General features: G+C 40.5%; 1 protein-coding gene across 9 annotated transcripts in view; it reads right to left on the bottom strand.

Annotated features, from left to right (window-relative positions):
* Positions 1-23,943, bottom strand: part of BTRC (beta-transducin repeat containing E3 ubiquitin protein ligase) — a 123,227-nt gene that overhangs the window by 75,138 nt on the left and 24,146 nt on the right. For 5 of the 9 annotated variants that reach the window (XR_014157048.1, XM_081863987.1, XM_081863989.1 and 2 more), the window contains one exon: positions 16,786-16,893. The exons of the other annotated variants lie outside the window; for them this stretch is intronic. Coding sequence is in view for 4 of the 5 variants with exons in the window: in XM_081863987.1 (XP_081720113.1) it covers positions 16,786-16,893 (108 nt within the window). In the remaining variant the exon portion in view is untranslated. The remainder of the gene's footprint in view (positions 1-16,785; positions 16,894-23,943) is intronic. 9 annotated transcript variants of the gene reach the window in all.

The raw sequence follows: 23,943 nt of genomic DNA, 5'->3' as shown, positions 1-23,943 counted from the left end.
TATGCAACTGGAATGAATCTTTGCTTGTTTGTTCCATTTTCATATCTTTGTTTACCAAGGGTCAGCAAACCTTTTCAGCAGGGGGCCGGTCCACTGTCCCTCAGACCTTGTGGGGGGCTGGACTATATTTTGGAACAAAATAATGAACGAATTCCTATGCCCCACAAATAAAATAAAGAGATGCATGTTAAATAAAAGGACACATTCTACTCATGTAAAAACACGCTGATTCCAGGACCATCCGTGGGCTGGATTTAGAAGGCGATTGGGCCGGATCCAGCCCCCGGGCCTTAGTTTGCCTACCCATGGTTTAAACACACAATACTTTTAAAATGCTGGATTCCAGCATAGAAGAAGCATCAAATTCAAGAATTGGTCACTTTCATTCTCCCCTCCGCAATGTACGGTAATTTAAAACTTTCATGAAGAAAACAAGTTGTCTAAGAACACTTTCCGAGTAGAGAAAGAACAGCACAAAAACAGACTTTGAACCAATAGTGATATGTCACAGGGGTATCAAAAACATATTTCTATCACTAACAAGAGGCAGCAGGAGTCAAAAGGTCTGGGGAGGCATTCTTTTTTAAACACTTTATTTATTAAAATTCTCAAGACACAGATTCTTCTCAACATTATAGCTTAATCTGCATGGGAGCTGCAGGCACTTGAAAAATGCATTATAAGGTAGGCTAGCTTCACTGTACATTCTGTATCAATTTTTCCAGATACAGCTTTCTAACTTGTACTCCCAATACAGTGGTACCTCTGGTTACGAACGCTTCAGGTTACGAGCTCTGCTAACCCAGAAGTAGCTGCTCCTGGTTGCAAACTTTGCCCCAGGATGCAAACGGAAATTGTGTGCTGGAGGCGCGCGCGCAGTGGGAAGCCCCATTCGTGAAAGCACGCCTCACGATAAGAACGGTTTCAGCTTAAGAATGGATCTCTGGGACGAATTACGTTCTTAACCAGAGGTACTACTGTATTTGTATCTGCTATACAAAGCCAGATCCAATGTCTCTTAAAAGTAGCTGAACCCAGAACTCTCTTACCAAACCTACCCCATAAAACATATCCAGCATTCCTTTTGACAACTCCATACATCTTATACCATCTTTAGGTCCTCATGATCTTGCTATGCAAACCCACTCCCCTGCATGATGACCTAATGTCAAGATCACCTTCAGATCCATGGGCATTAATGGGCCTGACCCAAGGCGACCCTTTGAAAACAGCAACCAGTTGGGAGAAAAGTGAGAGTGAGGATTCAAACTTAGATCTTGGTAAAACTACCGGTAAGTGATGGAAATGCATGAACTGTATGATTCAAGCACATATGGCATCCTTTTGAAGCCTATTGCTTTTTTAACCTCTTTCCTTGACTAGCTCTTTGTAAGCCACACCTAAGCACTTGCGGCATAGTGATCTGAAGAGCTGAAGTAGCCAAGAGAAATTTTTACAGAGCTGATCGACATTGTCTTGTGGCTCCTTGCTGGAAATAAGCAAAGGGATAAGTTCCTCTTGAGAAGTTCCTGGGACAGAAGCTTGAGGAATTCAATTTTTGTGAATTCCAGTATGACCCGCTCTGATCTGCACTTCCTGGATTAATGTGTGGAATGGAACAGGATCATGTTTCAGATTTTGCATGTCTGTGAATTTTGTAATGAAGTTCTCAATTCAAAAAAGTACCAAAATGCATTAAAAAGTATTTTAATATAGCATACATTTAAAAATGTGTACACTGTGATAAAATATGTATTTAAATACTTATTTGTGATTTTAAAAAATCAAATTCAAATTTTAAAGCACATTTAAAGAATTGCGCATGAATATATGGACTTGAAAACATACCGATCCATCCATTCTAGCTTTTTGCTGACCCACAACAAAGATAATAATCTTTCCTTATTATCTGAACACTTGACTCACACCAGAAGCTACCCTCTATTAAAAAATACACTCCATAGCTTTCAGCTGTTGTTCCCAGTTTCTCAACTTGTGATGGTCAAGCAATGTGGGGTGGTCCAATTCCTCTCCTCCTACCCTTCTCATTCATCCCTCTTCCTAATGAAGCATACTACCTGCTTTCTGCCCCAAAGTTACTGGCCATCACTTAAGTGTGTAATTATCACTCCTTCAGAGCTTGCAGTCTAGAAATCAGTCTTGCTCTTTGAAATAAGTAGTCCATACCCTACTGATGTGTGTATACAACCTAACACAGGAGAGCCACCTAAGAAGTTGTATAACAGGGTGAAAGATCCCACAGTAATTTAAGATTCACCGAGAGACCTGCTATTAAGAATGGGGGACAGACTGAGGGGGAAGCTACTACATATCATTAGAGAACAGAACTACTGCTTCACCTTGCTCATTGCCCAGTGATTGAGAGAGGCTGCTTGGCCAGGTTAAGGGAGCAGCTGACCCCCACACCCAGCTACAAAGACAGCAGACTACTAATGCATTGTGCTAGAGGGATGTGGCAGATCACCACGGCAAAAGGCACAGGTTTTTGCTTACAGACACATATACAAAGCAACCACAGAAACTTTGCTTTGTTTCTTTGTTTTCTGTAGATTTGTTTGTTAGGTAGAGTCTTGTTTGCATTTGCACAAAAACTCAGTAAAAAAAATAAAATAAAATAAAATAAAAAAGCAACCACAAAACACATATGGTAGCTTTTCTTTCCTGTTCTAACATACTGTACTCTGTTTTCAGTGTGTATCTGAAGAAGTGTGCATGCACACGAAAGCTCATACCAAGAACTGACTTAGTTGGTCTTTAAGGTGCTACTGGAAGGAATTTTTTTTGTTTTGACTATGGCAGACCAACACGGCTACCTATCTGTAATCTGTTTTCAGGATACAGCATATGGATGATTCCAAAGCAAAAGTTGCGGGGGAAATCAAACATACTTCACCCAGCATGGAGCAAAATTCCATGCAAATCAAATCATGTTGCCAACTTATGAGGCATTGTTCCTCTATTGTGCCGTTTATCCGCTGCTATTTTACTATGGTGTACCCCTCTACATCACTATGATCGAATCCTTAAAAACAAGGGTTTCAATTAACAAAATCTAACTTTAGAAAGCAATCTATCCATCAAAATAATGGTTTCCAAAGGAATAAACATTTCCTCACTGACTGAGACAGGGATGTTAGTTTCCCTTTGGTTCCATCAAACTACAGCAACGTGGAAGGCAGGAATATTTGTACAGAACAGCTCTTGTACCTAAAGGCCAGTCAGATTTTTGGTTTTTAAAGAAAACTGTACAGCTTTAAGCCAGGGTGTATTAAAAGCCACTATTCACACTCCCTTGCTTGGACATGAATGGCCTATTAAACCTACAACATATCTGTTTTAGTTAACTTCTGGGTGGGGAGGGGACCAGGAGAGAAACAAAATGTACTTAAATGCAGGGCTCCCCCCCCTCCCTTGGGCTGAATGCCTTTCATCCAATAAGACATTCAAAGCAGTGACCCAGCAAATGGATTGAAAAAGCAATCTTCCGTCTGAGTGCCACATTATCCTTCCTATTCAGTATTCTCCGAGAGAGATCTCAATCAGCTGGGTGCGTGTGTAAGAGACAGCGCAGCCCATTGCTGGGTTAATTAAACATTTGACTTTAACACCCTCCCATCATTAAGCAAATAAAAACAGATAATTCAAACCACACTTCATACATAAGGTACACAACAGACGTCAAAAATTTAGAGAGGCCCAGGCCCCTAGGGGAGTTCCACTGGGGAGATAATCAGTTTAAATCTTAGCTGGTTTATCAATTATTCTATTGATTAAAGTGGAGTGATTATGCAAGACTCTGCTTTGCCACATGGGATAAACGTCAGAGCAAGACAAACTCGGAAGGCTCAAAACAGTTTTGGAAAGCCAAGAGACCAATATGAGTTCATTACAACTCACTTGAGGCACACAGATGAGAAAACTGATTTTGCTTTGTTTATTTTAGGGTGACAGAAGCATTTCTGATCAGAACTCTGTGTGGTTATCTCAACTGAAGCTTTACAAAAATGCATGTCATGGAATTTAAGCATCTTTTTCTGCACATTCAAATAGAAAACTAATCCTGGAATACATTTAATAGATGCTGGTTCAATAATGAAAGATACAGAATTTCTTGTGCCCAAACAAGCACTTAAGCATCTTACAGCACTCATATGTACCTTCCGGTCGTTGGGATTTTGAGTCAAAAATTCACACACATTATAATTTGGAAGCGGGGGAAACCTGAGCTTTAAAGCTGATCAGATTTTAGTAATGAAGTGACATCATAAAGTAGTTGGGGGCAAGAGCAAGGCAAAAAGGAGGGCTATATAGTCACTGCATTGCAGTCCAGGAAAAAAAGCAGGAAATGAGGTTCTAGTCACACCACCATTTTTCTGAGGCCCAAGGGGAGGGTTGAGGGGAATTAAATTTACAAAATCTGGAGAAAGGAACAAAAAATAAACCAGAAACTGTGTGTCTTTCAATGTACAAATTCCAATCAGAGGAGAAATAATCTTTGTATATGGACATGGACACACTGGTTCAAGATGGCTAGTTTTGTCTGCAACTAGTATGACCATTACTAAGTGATGGCACTTTCTGTTTAAAAACAGTGTGATTGCTATAACAACATGGTTAAACAGTTTGACAAAATATTCATTTAATGTGGTCTGTTAATTCCTTTTCAGAACTTCTCCATGGCCAGATGTTTCTTTCATTTGGGCAAGGCCATATTGAGGTCTACAGTCTATTTCTAACAGATAAACACATATAGACCTTCCTCTCTGTTTTTAACAATATAGATGACTTTCACTTTCTATTTTATTTTGCATCCTATTTGCTAAATGCTTAGATAATGCACTTAGGTACGTGAAGAGTGCAGAATTCATTCTCTAACACTAGGTATATTTGTAATTATTGTTTGAGTTTCTTTAAAAAAAACCCTTAAAGGATGTATAATTTTAAATGAAGTGAAAGATATTATGTGCTACCTAAATTAGGCATAACTCATTTCATGTTCTTATTTGCAACATGCTTTACTACTGTGTGAGATATACTTCAATCTCACCCATTCCTAAAATGTTAATAGCTTCAACGTTACCAGAAATTTTACATCTTGATTCCGAAAGCTTTATTTTAAGCTAAATAATTCCTTGAAGACTCACACTTCAGCAAGAGGATATCTAGCAGATCACCCAACCCCCAAATGAAGCTTCAATGTGAAAACCTTGGCCGAGTCAGCCTCATTCTTTTCAGGCTTCTTCGTGTCTTTTTTTCTTATTCTACCATTTCTGAATTTAAAACTCTTAGGAATAGTAAGCTTTGTTGAATAAGCATTTGGTGCACATTTTGCTGTTGTAAATCAATTCATCAGCCCAGATTAAATTTAAGAAATCTATAATCTCAGGAAATCTCCATCTTCCCCCTTGGAATCCAATGCTGAAAAGAACTGAACAGATGCAAGTGCAGTTCATTTCTATAGGGATGCGTCAGCTGATCACCTTGAATTGCCATGTGCAGAAACAAATGTGCAGGGAAGAAGTTAAATTATCCAGCTGCAGCCAATATGACAAAATTGTGCAGGACTGAAAAAATAAACAAATTTGGTGTGGCATAAGCACTTGTAGACCACAGCCTACTTCAAATGCAGGAAGTTTCCTGGCCACAGAGAGTATCTGATGAAGTGCAACATGAGCCTTTGTAGACTCCAATCAATGACATCAGATGAGCACAGTAGACAGGAAACTTCCTGCATAGAAAGTAGGCTGCAGTTTACAAAAAGCTGCCACAATAAAGGATAACCTTCTAAATGTCTTGGTTAGGGTATGTCAGGCACATGAGACCCCCACCTTGCAAAGGAGATCTGTTTCAGTACATGGATGGGGCATTGCCTTGGACTCCATGGTGGAAGAAAGACAGTATAAATCTAAGAAAATAAGGTGCTTAGGGTGCCTTTTGAAATGGCTGATACTGGGTTCAGAAGCGTCTGACATTGTTTACTTGCTAAACTTCTAACAAATTATATGTGCAATGTTGTCACTGAACTTATAAAAAAGAAAGGAGTGTGGTTGAGGACAGAGACAGATAGACACATTGGCTGAGGGTTCCTCTTTTCATTCCTGTTATTCAGAAGGTACTCAATGTCCACAAGACTAAATATAATTTATTCTAATGTATGAAATATGTGGTTGTAAGCATCTGGTTGGATACTGTTAGAACAGTATGATGGACTACATGGGACACTGGCATGATTCAGAAAGCTATTCTTACGTGCTGGTGCTGTCAAACACCATTCCATTGTTGTTGCTATTGCTGTTGTTTGGACATGTCCAAAACTAGAACATTGGAACTCAGTCTTGATGGAAATAAGAGCTATCACTGAATGCAAATGACCAAAGACCCTTCAGGCAGCAGTAGATGGCATCATTCGTGGGGCTGCGCCGTTCACCTCCTTCTTGCTGAGTCGCTGCAGCATACCAGAATGGAAAAAGGGAGGCGTGCAGCAGCAGCAAGGTCAGTATAGTGCAAACACGCCAGCATGACTGGTTCCACTGTTGTGTTTGCACCATCATGCACTTGTTGTCACACCTTTCATCCTTTCTGTCCTCATAGGCTGCAGCAACTCAACGGGATGGAGGTCAGGAGAGTGCTGCAGTCCCACCACACCTTTAGGTATATTGTTTAGATGCCACACTGCAAGAAGATGTTGAGATGACAACCCATCTATTAACAGCAGCCTAGATGACCATATGTCAGGAATGGAAGCTCCAGCTCCAATAGAGGCATTGGTAACAAGAATCTGGAATACTCTTTAATTATTGTTTTGAATTTTGAGTCACTCATTTATAAATGCTTAATTACCATGATGAAATTTAAGAATGAAGTATTTAGAACAATTGTGAATGTAAATTAGATTAATGTATTTAATATGGAATAAGAGAGACTGGAAATTATCCTATACAAAGGAAATTATTATGTAAATTGAAGTAGCTGCAATTTATACTAAAGCTATGATGCCTAACGGATTGAGAATTATTATGTTAAAAAAACAACAACCCTGGAACTTTATGAAATTTTATTTAGGTATGTTATCAGTAGAATAAAGTCAAGATATCTAAGGCTAACAATGGTTTCCCTCTTACCTAGCACCTTGCATTTTCAACTGTAGTTCCTATACAGAGCAGCCCAGAGGCAGATCAATATTTACTAAGCCACTGTACTATTCACCGTGATCTTAAAAGATACCCTGGTCTTCCATCCCCCAAATTACTCTTGCCAGGGCAGCTAATTATACTGTACTCTATTGTAGAAAGCAACCACTAGCTGCACTTTTGCCATTAGACACAATACATGACTGAGTTTCATCTTGGAGGTGTATAGGACTAGCTGGAAACCTAGAGGAAAAGGTGTGACAATGGCAACACACAAACCCGAGCTTGTGCTTCCTCACTGTAGAGAACAGGGTACACATGCAAGCTGCCCTGGAATTACATGCAAATCCAATTATACATTTAAGGTCCCTGTCCCCCTGCTGCTTCAGATCTCCAATCTCTTGCAAAGCCAACTTAAAAAAACCCCCACACAACAACTTACATTAACATGCTGTATTTTACCCTCGCCACCAGAAATACTAAGGGTGCTATTTGTAATTGTATTCTTTTAAGAGGTTTGTTCTCTGCAGCTGTTTTCTGCTTGCAGTGTATTTTGTGTAATCAGCACATCATCATAAATACATTGGCTGTTCCCCTGAGGGGAGCTGTCAGTGTTTAATTTACAGAACAACCTGGCCAATGTGAATTCTAACGCTACAGCACTAAGGCAAGGAGTTACCACACTCAGGGAAAAAAAACAGGTTTCTATGAATTTTTATATCAAGAGCTGGTCCCAGGACAATTTAGGTTCAGAAATAGATTATTTTAAAAAAGCTTTTTGCACAGTGTATGAAATGGATTCTTTACCACTTACAACTTAACTCTCCCCTACAGGCATTAAGGGGACTCGGACTTTCTGTAGAAAATACTCGTTTCTGTAAACACCAACCGGCAGGAGGCAGTGAGGCTTCTTTAAAAAATAATGTTTCACTGAAATTAATGAATGATACCCATGCCAAATAGTATTCTGCTAAATGATGGAGTAATAAGGTGCTTCAACTTTACAACTCATGTTTTACCTGTAGGTTCCACAAAATTAAGACTGTATTCTTGAAGGGTAGCACTATAAATATACAAATACCCTCCTTTTAAAAACTGCTTCATGCTATTTATTTGGGATTGGCAAATTAACATTTCAGCTTAGTGGCACACAGGTTTTTCAGAGATTTCTCTTCCACAAAACCCTATGCAAATAGAAACCTGGAAACTGTGTTTGCTGATGCACCATTTGAAGGGGTAGGTGTATGCACCTAAACCTAAAGCAACGTTTGTATGTTGAAAATTAATCCAACAGAAATTTATTTAAAGCAAATTTGGGGAAGAAATCCCATACATTTAAAACTGTGGCTAGTGCCTAAGAATCTACACCCAAGCGAATGTGTACTGAGCCTAATTCTCACTAAATTAGTAAGCTTATGCCTAGACTGTACCATACTAAAATTGCCTCCACATAGCAAATCAGATGTTAGGAGGAAGATTCTAGCCCGACCATTTCCCTGACATGCTTGTGTCCAGTGTGACTGGACGGGGGATAGAAAACTGTATAAAGTAGCATGATTCAGTCATGTGAGGCCCACACTTGCAGTCTGCAGTGGTACGACCTCTGAAAGAACAAGGCCTAGTAGTAACTGCAGCCCTAGGCATACTTTATAAGAAAAAAGTACTACTGAACACAGTTGAATTTACTGTATTTTAAATGTTTAGGGCTGGGCTGAAAAGGAAACCATCAAAGTCTGAGTCATTCTGATTCTAGATCATCCCACAGAATGAATCACCCATTAAAGTTCTACTTGAATGAATATCTCAGCAAAGCTCAATTCACCAAAGTTTGGAACTAACTGCAACTTCAGATTTTCATTTACCAAGTTAGTGGTAAACTCAGAACAGTTGTAGATTTACAATGCTTTATATTTACATTGTCCATAATTATGACGTAAAACTTGTAGAAATGAAGCTTTACCATTGCAAAGCCTCTATTAGATCCATTGAAAGATTATTTTGCAAGAACCATTAATCCAAGAAATAGCATTGTGGGAATTAGCAGAATTTCCCATTTCACACTGCAATTACTCAATTATCTTAAGTAAATCCATAAATATATTTAGCTATTTTTGCATCAAAACCAACAGCTTTGAAGACTCAGTCCATTAATAAGACAAGTGTGACTATATTTATAGGCTGAAAGGCTCCGGAAAGTATACTGTGAAGGGGTTCACTGACACCTAGATCTCATCTGCAAGAAGAAAGCTACAGTTTACCCACATTTATCTGTACTTGTTTGGAATGAGGCATGATGTCAGTTCTATATGGAACACTAAATCTGTAACCAACCATGACTTAAAAGGAAATACAATTAAGCGTTATCAAAACTTTCAATTTCTGGTAAATTTAAATTTTTTAATCAGTTGTTGTTTCATCAGAGATATAAGGAAAAGATACTCTTGCAATTACAAGCAATGTCTTTAGCAAATACGTTAACAGAATGCCCTGGCACTGGCTTTACTAGCAGGAGAACAGGGTACACCTATTTCTGCGTTTAACAGGAGTTTTCCATGTAGCACATGCCAAATCCATGTTCTGCTATGAAACATAAAGGAACTGAGAGCATTTAAGGTGATAAATATTTGCAAGAATAGGGTAGTCTACAATCTAAGGAAGTACATGCGGTGCAGCTACGTTTTAAAGGCAAGGGCTTTTTAAAACAAAAAACTGTTGTAATCACTAAAGCCCACTCTCATTACTGAAACGTGAAGTTCAAAAAACTTGTGCTGGAATCATTGGAGCATCAATTCTGCTACTCCTTCCTCATGTTTAAAGGACAAGGTGCTCTCTCTTTCTTGCAGTTGCACAGTACCACCAATGACCATTAGGCAGCAGCACAGTACGCATGATCTCTCCACATGCATCTCCCTCCATTCTTTTCCTGCACAGCTTTGCTTTTGCTCATTTCTCTCTCTCTCTCTCTCTCTCTCTCTCTCTCTCTCTCTCTCTCTCTCTCTCACACACACACACACACACACACACACACACTATAGCTGGTTCTAATTCAATTAGCACAGTCTGCAACTCCAGAAAAAGAGTAATTCAATTAGTGCATTGTGGGGCTCTGCAATACCTCTAAGCAGATGTTCACCAATCCTCGGGAACTCGGAGCTAGCTTTAAGAGTACCTGTACCCCATCCGGTTGGCACTACATATGTCATTTGTCAGAATAGCTTTCTGACTTCTAACAAGGAAAAGAAGGAAAATCCACTCTTGTGGACACAGGAGGTTTCCTTTTAAACATGATCAAGGTCCCCTACTAGCAAGCCCTTTGAATTCAGCATCTCAGGAAGAACAATGCATATTATACAAGGCTGGCAATTCATGAAGGGTTGAAACTAGGGTTATTCTATTGGAGAAGCCATCTGTATATTATTGGCTCTTTGTAATTTGTGCCAATGCTTGTGTGGTGAGGAGGATTTCCCCAAGAACAGGGCCCATTTTTACCATTACATTTAATGCAAAATTTGTAACATTAGGGTTGAATTCAACCAGGTCCTACTCAGCACAGACCTAATGACCCAAACTTAGTCAAGTCCATTAACTACTATGGGTCTTCTCTGAGTATGTGTTGAATACCACCCTAGTGTTGAAGTGATAAACATGTGAGAAGTGATCAGGAACATGCTAGTTCAGGGGTCTGCAACCCACGGCTCTGGAGCCGCATGTGGCTCTTTTACACCTTTGTCGTGGCTCCGGGGCAGATACTAGCAAGGGGAGGAGGCGCATTGTGCGCCCCGACACTCCCCACTGTGGCAGGCGCTGTACTGGCTGTGACGTCGCATGGGGGCAGTGCGTGCGTTAGTCATGCACCGTCCCGACGTCACCTTCCCGCCCGCCCGCTACATTGTAAGGGGCATGTACGCTGGTCACTGCATTAAAAGGGGGCATGTACGCTGGTCACTGTTTTGAAGGGGAGTGAAGAACACACACACACACACACACACACAAAAAAGGTAACTTGTTAATTTAACGTTTATTTCTATGAGGAGGAGTTATTCTGAGGGGTCAAACAAAGAAATAATTAAAAAAGTGACAAAAAAGTTATTTTTATAATGACGAGTTTTGCGGCTCCCAGGTTTTTTTCTTTGGAAACGGGTCCAAGTGGCTCTTTTTGTCTTAAAGGTTGCAGACCCCTGTGCTAGTTGGAGGGTGGGGCAGAGGTAAAAAACTGTGAGCAAAATTTTACTTTTTAGAAAAGACACACCTTACAACGTTGATAATATAGTGCATGGCTGGTCACTTTGATAATCTCCTGATGTTTTGGACTAAAACTCCCATCAGCCCCAGCCAGCATAGTCAATGGTCAGGGTTTGTGTTTTTCAACATCACACAATCCTGAAACAATTACGTTCCTCTCCTTCTTCCAAACAGCAGCTTATCTATCTTGGAATACACTACCTTGGCAAAACTGAATACTACAGAAGATACCCTCACTATGGAACAACATGGTTGTGAGCCACGTACAGAGGGACGTGGGTGGCGCTGTGGGTTAAACCATAGAGCCTAGGGCTTGCCGATCAGAAGGTCGGTGGTTCAAATCCCCGCCACGGGGTGAGCTCCCATTGCTTGGTCCCTGCTCCTGCCCACCTAACAGTTCGAAAGCATGTCAAAGTGCAAGTAGACAAATAGGTATCGCTCTGGCAGGAAGGTAAACAGCATTTCTGTGCACTGCTCTGGTTCGTCATGTTTAGTCATGCTGGCCACATGACCTAACTAGCTGTATGTTGGCTCCCTCGGCCAGTAAAGCAAGATGAGTGCCGCAACCCCAGAGTCATCCGTGACTGGACCTAATGGTCAGGGGTCTCTTTACCTTTACCTTTTCTACAGACAGTAGTCAAGGTCAGGGAAGCAGCAGCAGAGATCAGTAGCTTCTGTACAACTTTTTGCATCTTCAGTTTTTGACACAAACACAGCTTTTCTTGCAACATATAACAAGTTATGCCAACAGATACTGCAGGGTTTCCTGCACTTGTCCTAGCTTGGCAAGAGTGAGAACTGAACAGGAAGGAAGGAAGGAAGGAAGGAAGGAAGGAAGGAAGGAAGGAAGGAAGGAATCCCACCCATCCCACCCCACTAGAAGTGCTAGATAATCACTTGCTTGCAGTGTACCTTTCACATGTGTCATGTCTACCTAGTGAATTTCAGAGAGGGTAAAAGTAAAGGGTATAAACCTCCCCCCTTTTATTATTCTTTAAATAGCACAGCACACACATCTCAACTATACATTCCCTCGGGCAATGTATTCATTCATTTTGCTCTATAAACTCCTGTACAGCTAATCTTTAGCCACCATGGATATGTTTAGGTATGAATATCAAACTGCTGATTTCGTTTCATTTCTGTCCTTCACAGTTACTACTTTCAGTTCTGTCAGGGAGGGAGAGGGGTTTGTGGGGGGAGGAAGAAAAAAGAGAATCTCCCAGCCTGAAGAGTGTCCCTTTCAAACTAGGACCATTGCTTAAAACTGAGTGTCACAGACTATGGCAGTTCAATATTTCATAGCCAATACAAGGAATGAACACCACCACTGCAACTTTAAATCTTGGTAAATCCCCTATGTCAGCCTCTCCCTCTCATTGAAATGCCAGAGGGAGCAGCAATCAGAGAGGAGATGTTCAACGTGATAGAGGTCAGGACACCAGTGGATCAACGTACCAGAAACACGACCTTGTTTATTTTTTTCTCCAGTATTATTGTTTACAGGGTGCTTTGTTCATGTACCTTGTGGTTCTTAGCTAAAAGATGAAATTACAGCCCAGGATGGAGCGCTCAGGCACACATCCAATTTGTGTTTCCATCTCAGAAAACAAAAAGCTTTGGAGGCCCTCGGGCTGCCATTCAAACTTGGAGAGGCTGACATTTTTAACAGCATGAACCAGAGACTGGCAGAGGGAATGATCGAATGCATTTCTAACTTGTCAATCAAAGATCTCACCTCTGCTGTCTTGTAAACAGTTGGGAGCCACCTAAGTACATTCATAAATGGGGGACAAGCTAGCCACCAGCTAGGGGGCTGAAGCCATGGGCTTTTGCTGCCAGCCCTCAAAATTAAGATTTGGTTTTATAATCTCACTGTAAATATCCTGCAGGTACTTTACTAGAACCAATGGAGCAGAACCAGGGTTGGAAATTTCAATCCACTGTGTTTCTCCTAGGTCAATGGATCTTCTGACTATGGAGTCATCTTGCTTCCAATTATGGGCAGAAAGCATTCTGTTTATCACAACAGGTCACTAAAGAATTTCTTCAAAAGATGCTTCACTACTATTGGAGCCTTAGAAATATACACAGCAGAACATGGGGCTTTTTTTACAATCAGGTGGCATTTAATTTTACGGAATAAAATGAACAAACAACCATATGCCTGTTTAGTCTGTGATACACCATGCCAACAGGGATTTGTTGAATATAAATAAGCACAAGAGAAAGTACAATAGCCATAATCACAAAGGAATAGTCTACAAATTCAGAAGGAAACTGCTACATTTGAAATATAATTTAGTACTGGACCCTTATAATTCTGCTTTGCCACTTTCATAGTATCCACTATCAGTTGGCAGGATGAAACTTCCTTCACCTAAAAGCCTGTTCAAAGAGCAGGAGCCCTGCTGGATCAGAACAATGGCCCAAGTGGCCAAGCATCCTGTTCTCAGAGTGGTCAACAAGATAGAGCAATGATTCTAAAAGCACAGACCATAATCAACCTTTACAATGAGGAAAGTCTTCAGCATAGCTTCTCAGCATAGCAGAAACTCTGTGGATTTCACTTCCCCTTTGGGGATTTGAAGCAACAGGTGGAGCTCAAGCAAAGTCATCTGACAGCTGTGTTTCTAGCTCTGTTGTTTTTGCTACAGTTTAGAATCTCTCTGACCTTCCAAACTGGACAGTAATTTCTTATTGCCTGGTGCATATAAGCAGATTTCCCCTTTTGACCAGAATATACTGCTGTTGCAAATAATGCATATACATCTAGCTTGTCACAGTCATCTCTGGAAATTAAAACACACATATAGTTTTGGCAGGAACAAAACAAGCAACCCAACAGGAAAAATGTGTTATTAGTTTTAGCAGACAAGCAATATACTCAACATGCTACCAAATCCCTTACCTCTGAATTCTAGTTTGGGGAAAGTATAACCTGAATTCTTTCAAACTGTACATATCAAGAAAGAAAAGTACTGAGGAAATTTAAATTTGGCCTCCATTTCTGAAAATGAAAAAGGATACACCCTCCTCTTCCTATTCCCTACAGCTTTGCCAGATGTCCGGAATACTGAGAGGGTGCATTCGGAGTCCATCAATGCCAAGTATTGGCTCAACTAGGAGAGCTGCTGCAGAATGATCTAAGATGCGTCAGCACTATTTTCACATCACTCAAGGCAAGAAGCCAGATTTAAAATTAAGTCAAATCACAAGTTCTTGGCCACAAACCTACGGACTCATCCAGCTGACTGTCACGATGATTCATGAGCCTTAGGAGCATGCTGGAGCAGCTATTCCATAAGGTTCCCCCAGGTGCTGGTACTCTGCACTGCTATTTCTACAGAATATTTATTGTTCTGAAGCAACAAACCATGCCTATTTTTCTTGTGAGTCTACATATAGTCACTTAGGTCCTCACAACTGGCTAAGATCAGCTTCCAGGATAGCCTCCTTATACCGATCCTTAAATAGTCACCATGGTACTATTTATTTCACGCATACCTCTAATTCAGTGGTTTCAAAGGCGTGAGCTGGGATTATGAAGAGTGGACCAGGATTAATATCATTTTGTAATATTAATTAAATGCCAAGTCTGGTGTAAATGAAAAAGTTTGAGATAAATTAAAAATATGGGCTTAGTCAAAACAGGTCCAGTGTTAATGCTGTGTAGAATGTTATAGAATTCCTAATAGTGTCAAAGCCCAATAAACAGGACATAAATGTGATCAGCCTAGAAATTCTCTGTTCTTGTCTATGAGAATGACAATAAACCATTTTTTTCTTCTGAGTAACAATCTGCCTGTGAGGGCTCTTTGCATGATCTGGGTGTCCATCTCTCTGTAACCATGAATAGGTAAAGGTCAAGGTACCCCTGCCCGCACGGGCCAGTCTTGACAGACTCTAGGGTTGCACGCCCATCTCGCTTAAGAGGCCGGGGGCCAGCGCTGTCTGCAGACACTTCTGGGTCACGTGGCCAGCCTGACAAGCTGCATCTGGTGAGCCAGCTCAGCACACGGAACGCCGTTTACCTTCCCGCTAGTAAGCGGTCCCTATTTATCTACTTGCACCCGAGGGTGCTTTCGAACTGCTAGGTTGGCAGGCAATGGGACCAAGGGATGGAAGTGCACCATGAATACTGACCCCCTAAAAGGAATGAATTGGGAGTCTGTAACCCTACTTCAAGGACAACTGCCAACACTCCTATAAATTCTGAAAGATTTTTAGCACAAGAGTTTTATATGTACGTCCCCATGACTCAGCATGAGGTACACAGGACCTTTTCAGTTGTGATGAGCGTAAAGAAATATCCCCCTGAGAGAAGGCTGCTTAACTCCCATCTCTGCTTTCCTTTTGACCAACAATGAAAACTTTGCAGTTCCACTGCCCCTTTGGCATTTGTATCTGCTGATCTGAAACTGTATTTTAATGATCTGTTTAAAGTATTGCTAGATAGGAAAGCAGGATGTAAATTCTTTGAAAATATATGTCAGCAAGAAACCTGCTGAAGGATTTGTTTTGGTGTTATGGATTGGAATTGATGGTTGGAATCAAAGACAATTCTCATGGATTCTTCTTATTTTAAATGGCATAATTGCTCTCATCCTCTAATGCATATGATAATGTTTGAAAGAACAAGCCACACACATTTCCTGAATAGCAGAACAACTTGGCCACCTATAGAACCAGTCCAGGCAACTGAAAGCCTAAATCTTTTTTTGAAAGAAAGTAAGAAAACTGGTTTTGTGAACTAGGGGGTGGGGACTAGTGAGGAAGCCCCTGAGCCTCAGTTCCAAGAAACAGAAAAAACACCCCCCATAAGTACTTAATGTAGGTGGGAAGAAGCAAAAATTAAAAGACCAAAGTTTGCTGTTCTGCTTCTATTCCTGCCCCCCCCCCCCCATCACAACTCTTTCATGCAGCTAGATGGAAAAAGTACGTGCACATGACAGCAGCAATAGACCAGAGACTCAACTGGCTTAAATACAAGTTACCAACTGTCAGTGTATTCCTATCCATATTTAATAATCAAATACATACCACCTCCACCCCCCCTAAATGTAGAGTAGTAAAATTAAGGCATCAACTGTAGTACATCCAGGTCAAAGTGAGAAGTAATAACCAAATCTTGCATTTTGGGCCAAGCATTCTTACTAGAGCTGAGCAAAAAGTTTCCAATTCTATCTGTATCTGACATTGTTGCATTAGCGGTCAACTGTGGTTCTATACAAGATGTGGATGGCATTTATTAGTCTGGACAACATAAAGGAAACACAACTATGAAGCAAATACTACCACTATTACTACTACTACTAATGGAAAAGTTAATGAAAGCAAAAGCACAAGCAGGAGACACACCCAGAGAGAGAGAGAGAGAGTGAGAGAGTACCTGGAAAGCTGTGAGTGCGCCAGTCCCTGGGTTATAGAGGCATCGCAGCGAGGGCATGCTGTCCGCCAGGTTGGAGCAACCCAGCCACAGAGACCGGGGCATAGAGCACTGCAGAGAAAGGACAACTATGAGATGGGACTGTATGAAACAGGATGGCACAGATTACAGGAACTTCTGGGGCTGACGTTTTCAGAAGAGTTATAGCTGACCGTAAGAGATTGGAGTAGCTTCCACATATCCACACATTACCAACCTGAATATTCCCTTTAGAGAAAAGCAGGAAGGGAGGGTGGGAAGGAATAGGAAACACAACACACGTCATGCTTAAGATCACATCAGCTCAATTAAGTATCTTGAAGACATGTTACACCATAGGTCACAAGAATGTCCTAATGTAAGGTAGTCAATGCTTTTAGTGGATTTTTGAGCAATTAATTAACTGATTAAAACAAGTTTTACTTTAGCTAATGTAGGCATTTATCATGCCAGTCCCTTAGCCATGGTGTACTACTTGCTCTCAATTGTACAAATTTGTCCTTCTTCCCCACCAGGTCTTAATAACAGCTAGTCACCATCATGTCTACAATTACTGTATTTACTTGAATCTAATGCACACCTTTTTTTGGCCAAATTACGTTGCAAAAATTAAGGTGTGCATTAGATTCGATGGCACATTTACATTAGCCAGCAAATACTTTTTTGGTTTCAAGGTTCTGAAAATTGAGATGCGCATTCGATTCGATGGAGCATTAGACTCTAGTAAATACAGGTTAACTGTAGCTAACACTAAGGTTTGCTCCAAACCAGGGTTTAAAACTGACTGAAATCATGAGCAGCACTGAATAAAGTTAAGGTTTGGGAAGACATTACTGGAGACAGGCAGCAGAAGAAGGATGAGATTACTAGTTTGCCTCAAAGGCTCCTCTAACTCTACGGTTCTACAAATGTAAGGAAGGGAGCATATACTGTAATTTTCTGTGTAAAAGACTAGGTTTTTTCCCTAAAAAATAATGTCCAAAATTTGGGAGCATCTTATACACGGATAGATCTCCACCCCCCCTTTTCTTAAACCAGAGTCCCCCAAAATAGGAGGCGTCTTATACATGGAAAATGTGGTATATTCCATTGCCTGCTCCAGCTTCCTTAACCACAGCCAAGGGATGGGCAGCATTATGTCAATATGTCAACTTAGTTAATATTTTACATGGTATTTAATAAAGGTAATAGTTCCTGTTAACCAAATGCCACAGGTGATTTACTCTTTGGAAAAGTGCCTCAAAGATATTGCCTGTATAAAGAGATTCACGCAGATGTCATCTGCCCTCAGCACGCTGCATCCTTTTCTAACAATTACAGATATATCCATTCATTACACCAATTAATCAATTAATACTTTTTGCCCTGCTCTAAGCATAAGGGCTCCAGTTCACCTGCTGTCTTTTCCCATGCAGAGTCACTATTCAGCATGGGGTGAACAATTCTGCCATGTAAGCAGAATGAAGGGTGGAAACGTCACATTGCATACAAAGGGAAAGGGGGGAGAAATAGAATGGATTAGTAAGGAGACTGCAAGGAACCTGCAGCAGTCATATGGTTCAGCTGGCCTTGCTTAGATATTTTTTAGCAAGATTTTTCATCTTTCTATGCAAACTAAAAGATGTGCAAGACCACCAGAAGGGGGAAAATTTTCTATTTTTAAAGTGACATCTAGTTTTCAATAAACTGCCCTGGTTAAGTGAAAAGTAAAACTTTGGAAATTACACACATTTTTAGCACCGAATGGACTTTAATATGAGAACCCTCTAACATTTATTGGCCAAGCTGGTCATATGCTGACCCATATATGGAAAGAAAGGACCATGAGATTTTGCCTATGAATCTTCATCTGAGCTGTATTTTTTTTTTTTTAATTTTAAAAAGGTATCAAAGTGAGTGGGAAACAAACAGGTCCACAGCTGTCTCTGGTTATCCCAGCTGTACACTTGTCTTCTGCTCTGGAAGCCTTCCTGGATTCAGGTCTTCCTCCCACTCCACCAACCTTGCCAGCCTAATGGTTACAGGTCATTTAAAAGGTGTCAACTGCCATCTGAAAATGCCTTAGAATAGGCCAGGAGAACCTGCCGACCTCCAAATATTGTTAGACTCCAACTCCCATCAGCCCCAGTGAGCAGGGCCAGTGATCAAGTATGAGGGGAGTTGGAAGTCCAACAGGACTTTGAAAGCCACATATTCCTCAACCCTACCTTAAAGCAAGTAGAAAACACACATTTAAGTCAAGATTCCAAACAAACGTAATTAGTTTGGAAATTGTAACTACATCAGAAATGGGTTCAGAAAAATAAACAAATTCAAGGCCCATGATCTGCATCACTGTGGAAAAACCGAGTTATTAGATAAATCACCATTTTTAGATAAGTGCTTTCTATGTCAACTGCCTGAAGTTCCTGATGCAAGAGATGTAGAGCAATTTAAACCCCCCAAGCAAACTGCTTGCTAGTTTTTGAGGAACATTTGAAGGAAAATTCATTTTTAAAGGTTTTTTTCATTAGATACAGCATATGGAGCCTAATCTGTGCAGCTTGCATGATACCAGACCCTACATTTTCTTTGTCTCAACCAATCAAGTAGGCCACATTTTAATCATTAATATCAGTTAATCTACTTAGGCTTCAATTCTGTGTACATTTGCCTGGGAGTAAGTATCCCTTATCAGAGGGGAAAAATACATGCTGTAAAGCTTGTAGCCTTACTTTGCACCTTGTTTAAAAATTAGGTCAAACTGGAAGACCAAGCCTGTCCATCCAAAAAACGGTAATTTCTAGCATGCAGTTATCTCAAATAAATTTCTCAATTAAATTTCTTGGTGATGAGGGAAATCTGAACTACCCATCAACTATGTACAGTGATACCTCTGGTTACGAACTTAATTCGTTCCGGAGGTCCGTTCTTAACCTGAGGTACCACTTTAGCTAAGGGGGCCTCCCACTGCTGCCACGCTGCAATTTTTGTTCTCATCCTGAGGTAAAGTTCTTAACCTGAGGTACTACTTCCAGGTTAGCAGAGTCTGTAACCTGAAGTGTTTGTAACCCGAGGTTTTTGTAACCCGAGGTACCACTGTATTTCACAATCCACTCCAGGTCACAAGGCCTGTCAGTTATCAATATTTTATGAGTTCTGTGGCTTAAACTTCAATTTGAGAATTGGCACCAAGTCACCAGTAATATCAATACTCCACAGATTGCAGAAAATGTGAGCAGAAATACTAGAGAGCCTGACGATCCCAAAGATTCAGTCAGAATCATGTGGTTTCTTCCTTTACAAACAAAGTATGGCCTTCCCTCTTTGTCCTCATAGCAAAAATGCTGCTCCACACTGATCATTTCTTGCCTTGATTAGTGAAATCTCCTCCTCTCTGGTCACCTTAATCCACCAATATCCATCTACTGCAAAAATTATTCACATATCTCACCACTCCTTAAATCCTCAAAAACATCCTGCCTGCTTTTTGCACAAGCTTCTTGTTCTTACCTTCAAAACGCGCCGTGGCTTTGCCTTGCATTTCTCTGTGCTTTTATCCTTCTGTATCCATCTAAACCCTTGACTCTTCAAGTTACAACCTTCTTGCTTCCTGAAACAACTCCTTTTCTCCTTCCTGCCCCTAGTACTGGGAACTGCCACCAGAGAACTTACGTGAGGATCCCCGCCCCCAATTTCTTCCTTCAGATCCCTCCTTTAAACTCACCTCTTCTGTGAAGCTTTTGGGACAATTCTTTAGTCTTAATACCCCACTTAACCGACTTGTCACAGTGCTTTTTTCTGAAATTCATTGCCATTTGACCCCCACAGCTTACAATTTTCTTCTGTACACCCACAGGCAAGCCAAAGAGAACACATAATACATTTGATCATGTGGCCTCTGTTCTACAAAAGCATATGCGGTAATAAACCTGTTAGCCTTTAAGGTGCTAAAAGATTCTTTGTTGCCAATAGCCTACTGAAACAAATCCAAAGTGTGTGTGTGTGATTGCACATTTCTACCCTGTTCATCTTTCCCTCCATTTCCTTACTCTTCATCTGTTGCTTCCCTTGTGTCAACTGTGAGACTGTATGCCCCTTGGGGTAGGGACCTGTCCTCTCATTCTCAATAAAGCAAATGTAAATAGATGACACTCAGTAATAATAAGCCATAGGGAATTCCCAATCCTGTACTTCAGGGGTGGCCAACTCCAGAGAGACTGTGGTCTACTCACAGAGTTAAAGACTGCCAGTGATCTACCCCCTTTTGAGGGGTTCAGGTCAAAGTTGTTGAGCTTTTTTAGGGAGGACGAAAGCTCCTTTTTGGGGGGTGCAGGGCAATTTAAATGTTGAACTTTTGGGGGGGAGCCAAACTTGTTGAGCTTCTTTGGGGGGAGCCAGTGATCTACCAGTGTCCAGTGATATACCGGTAGATCACTATCTACCTACTGGACGTGCCTACTGTACTCCATACCACCAGCATATTTATCCACCCTTGCCAATCTTTTTCATTCTGCAAACACTTTTTTCTTGAGAATGGAGGCAGTTTTCCTCTCTTGATTTTAAGAGTCAACCTAAAGTAACACAACTTTCTTGAGTCACCTGGAGTTATCTGCTTTGCAAACTCCTCACTTTGGTACACATACTCTTTGCTTGAAACACACTGTGCTCTATAAGATAAGAATAGGTGAGTGAAGGGACTGTGTCTTGTGTCTCAAATGCAGGGGGAGAGCCACTGCCATTTTAGTTTCTTTCCATGCTAAAGCTTCAGAATATGCACTTGTTCAAATATTCTTCATGACCCTGTCCTTAGATGCATGCCACATACAACCTGTGTTTGCCACTGCATACACATAAGATGGGGAGCTGTGGCCTATTCAGCTTCACTGCACATTTATCTATATAAATACATACAATGGGTGTATACAAATGTTTTTATATGAATACAAAATGTGGCACAGCCCTTAAAGGAAACTGAATTCTGCTCATTCTGTAAGATACCCAAAGTTTGTATGAAGGAAATCAGTATCACTACATGGAAATAATTACACAAGAATCCTGAAAGTTAAAGGTAAATACATATACGTGTAGCATATATTGGGTAACACTGTTTCTTCCATCAACTAATTCATACTCTTAGGCTTGATGCAGTGATTCATAATTTTTGTCATATACATAACAAAATTCATATTTACTTCAAGAGGTATGGCTTTTTCTTTTTCTTCAAAGGAAGCAACATTTATTATGTTTTAAAAGACCAATCTACGAATGGAAAACTTCATTCCTGTTCTTGCCTTCCACCCAAAGAAAGCACAGGCTTTAAAGTGCTAGTGGTGTCTGAAAGAAGCTTATTCACAAACTCAAACAAAAGGCCTCAGGTGTTTCAACAGAAACACAATGTGTGTAAATCAGAGGAGTGACCCAACAGGACACCTTCATTTACTGCCTCAGTGCTAAGAAAGCTCAATAGGCACTTCTCAGAACTCCTGGTCAAGCTGTGTGCTTCAAAAACTCACTACTGCACTGACAGCTCCACAAACAAGGGCCACATTGTTTATCACCGAAATAGTGATTGACAATATCTCCTGCTTGTACCCATGTCAACTACAGAGTAAAAAACCCCAAAACAAACCAAAACCCAAAAGAAATAATGCAAACCACAGTGTGTACAGAGTTGCTCATCAGGGAAGAAAGATAATGGAATCAGTGTTTCTGTCCTACTGCCCTACCCCAAATTGTTATCACCATTTGATCTAAATTATGCTGTGGTCTCCCTCAGCACCTTTTAGACCTGGTCCCCACACCTGGTCTAAATGGTGCTGAGGAAGACATTGTGCCCTCCAGATGTTGACAAGCTACAACTTCCATCAGCCCCAGCAAGCATGGCCAATTGCTAGAGATTATGGGAGCTGTAGTTCAGCAACATCTGGAGGACCATGCGTTACCCACACCTGAGACCCAAAGAGGAATCAACCTCTAGAACAGGGTGGTCCAACCTCTCAGGTCAAGTGGGCCGCAAGAGTACATTGACACAAAACCCAAGGGCCACACACTGAATTAAATTTCAATATCGTACAGTTTGCAATATAGTTAATATTATTTAACATACACAATTAACATATATACTTGAATATATATAATTAAATACCAATGTGTGAAATTCGCCAGGCACCAGGTGAAGATGTAACAAAGTGAAGATGCTTCAACTCCCTCCGTCATGTTACCTGTTAAACTGGAAGATGGTTGTTTGCAGCTGGGAGTCTGCTCTGACGTTGTAGGCTCCTTGCAAATGTTAGAACCCTACCAATGAGAGATGGTTGCCCTCCAACTCACAGAGGACAACTGGAATGCAACTGATGGGACATGGCAAACATCCCTGCCCTCATTTCCTCTGCTACAATTAATATCATGTGGCAGAATGAAACCCAATAGGCCTCTTGTTGTCTTCTGCAACAAGTGAGGGAATGAATACATAATTTTCACAAAACAACCATTTCTTTTTGAATCTTTTTTATTTATTTAAGCAAGAACATATACTTCAACAACATAAAAGAATACATAAGAATAATGAAACAAAAAATACAATGCACTACAATTACATTAAAATTAAAACATCCACACCCAAAAAATGCAAACTGGGTTGTTTCATTCACAATCCCTGGGAAAAATAATTATTATCCTTGGTGTTGTGGGATAGTAATTTTTCTGAAAAGATTTGATATAGAAATATCAGGATGTCCTCCAGGTCTTACAATACTGTCACTTACAGCTGCGAAGACACTTAGAATTCAGTATAGTAGCATATTTCACAAGAGCCGTTTGAACATTGTTAGCATTATTAATGTACATAAAATAAATTCTTGCCACGCATTTGAAAATGAATCTTTTTTTTGTTTGTCCACTAGCATATTTTAATTTTGAGTTAATTTTTCAGCAATGGCTATGAAACAGATTTGACTATAACATAAATCCTGATAAACCTTCTTGTGATAACAATCCTGGGGGCTAGCAAAAAATATAGAATCAATTATTCGTCCAAACCATCTTCACTTGGGCTTACCCCATATGCCCAGTAATGCTAACAAAGGGATTGGTATCAATTCCTCTTTTGTTATTAAATTAATTTCTAGGAACACCATCTCC

The sequence above is a fragment of the Podarcis erhardii genome (genome assembly GCF_964252035.2).
Source record: "Podarcis erhardii genome assembly, chromosome: 5".
NCBI classification, from domain to species: domain Eukaryota; kingdom Metazoa; phylum Chordata; class Lepidosauria; order Squamata; family Lacertidae; genus Podarcis; species Podarcis erhardii.
The sequence above is the reverse complement of the archived record's forward strand: the minus strand, read 5'-3'. Positions and strand labels throughout refer to the sequence as shown.